Genomic DNA, 1408 nt, shown 5'->3' with positions numbered 1-1408 from the left:
AAAAACATAACTGTTTATAATGCTCCCTGAATAATAAAAAAAATAAATTACAGTGAAAGCAATGAACATTTTGTAGGTTTTGAACCAAACTAAATAACAGTAAACCTTTTTTTTTGATTTATGGTATTTTCTTATTTTGATGTTTTGAGCTCTTTTGTGTTTAGAACAATATATACTAATTTTTAATATATCAAATTGAATTTTTGTTCAATAAAAATCTTTCAAATGTGACTGTAGGCTTTTTTTTCCCCAAAAGTTTGTCTTCAAAATAAGGGTGCGTCTTATATTCTGAAAAATACGGTAACTGAATTTATACATGTTCAACCTGCAAGAAACCTTACTTGTTGACGAGATGCATAAGGGTAGGTTGTATTTGTATGTGCTGTAGTAGGCTGATAAGTCTCATACCCAGTTGGAATTGTGCGAGATGCTGCTGCTACTGCAACAGCAGTTGCTGTTCCAGTAAAGGAAGGCTGAGCAACTGCAGCTGCTGGATGCTGAACAGCATACCCTGTTGCAGGTGTTGCTGTTTGACTAGTCTGGAAAGTTGCTGGTTGAGCAGTTCTAAAAAATAAAATTTCAAGAAATTAAAATAAATTTTTGAATTGTAAATAATATTTACATCATACATCTTACAATTAATCATGGTGGAAAATTAAATTTGGTAAAATCTGAAACTAGGCCAATATTATGGCAACTTTTCTCATGATTACCAAAAACTTGGACATAAAAATAGCCTTAAATCTTTAAAAACTGTATGACAGACACTTTTAAGGAAATAAGACGGCTACAGAGTATATAATTTTTTCTCTCTTATATTTCATCATAAAGTAAGGTTCAGTCATTCACAATGCAAGAGGACTGTAAACAGCCCCCACCAAACACTCCACAGGAGCTATTAGCAGACTGATGCCATATCTCGATTCTTTGTTTACAAAATTAAGACAATAAAAGTTTATTTGCATTAACTAATCATACAGTTTTTTTACCTATCCCCAAAAGAGTTTTGCTGGCTAAATTGAGATATGTTCACTGCATATCACTGAACAATGATCTCCAATCAACATGCCAACCCTCCTTTCATACTGAAACGAGATCAACATATGCAATTTGGTCATTATCAAATTTGCTAAAACTCTTCTGGCTAGTCTGAACTTGCTAATAACTAATATTCAATTTTAAACTTTAAAACATTTACTTAGTTTCTCTTTTACAAATATCTGATATCAACAATATTGTTCAAAAATATTGTTTTATTGGCCATTTAATGTCACTAGTCAAGGCTAATCAAAATTAAAGTAATGGATATATAACAGCCAATAGGAACACATAATTCGATGACGAGGAACCCACTTTGAGACTAATAATGCTTGGAGACGGCTTGAATAGGTAATAAAGAAAAACTTTA

General features: G+C 31.7%; 1 protein-coding gene across 1 annotated transcript in view; it reads right to left on the bottom strand.

Moving 5' to 3' along the window:
* LOC106458504 (zinc finger RNA-binding protein-like) overlaps nucleotides 1-1408 on the bottom strand; it is a 93666-nt gene that overhangs the window by 83247 nt on the left and 9011 nt on the right. The window contains exon 2 of the mRNA XM_013918025.2: nucleotides 342-564. Coding sequence (XP_013773479.1) covers nucleotides 342-564 — 223 coding nt within the window. The remainder of the gene's footprint in view (nucleotides 1-341; nucleotides 565-1408) is intronic.

Source organism: Limulus polyphemus, unplaced genomic scaffold (assembly GCF_000517525.1).
Source record: "Limulus polyphemus unplaced genomic scaffold, Limulus_polyphemus-2.1.2 Scaffold477, whole genome shotgun sequence".
Taxonomy (NCBI): domain Eukaryota; kingdom Metazoa; phylum Arthropoda; class Merostomata; order Xiphosura; family Limulidae; genus Limulus; species Limulus polyphemus.
This window is presented reverse-complemented; position numbering and strand designations above follow the sequence as displayed.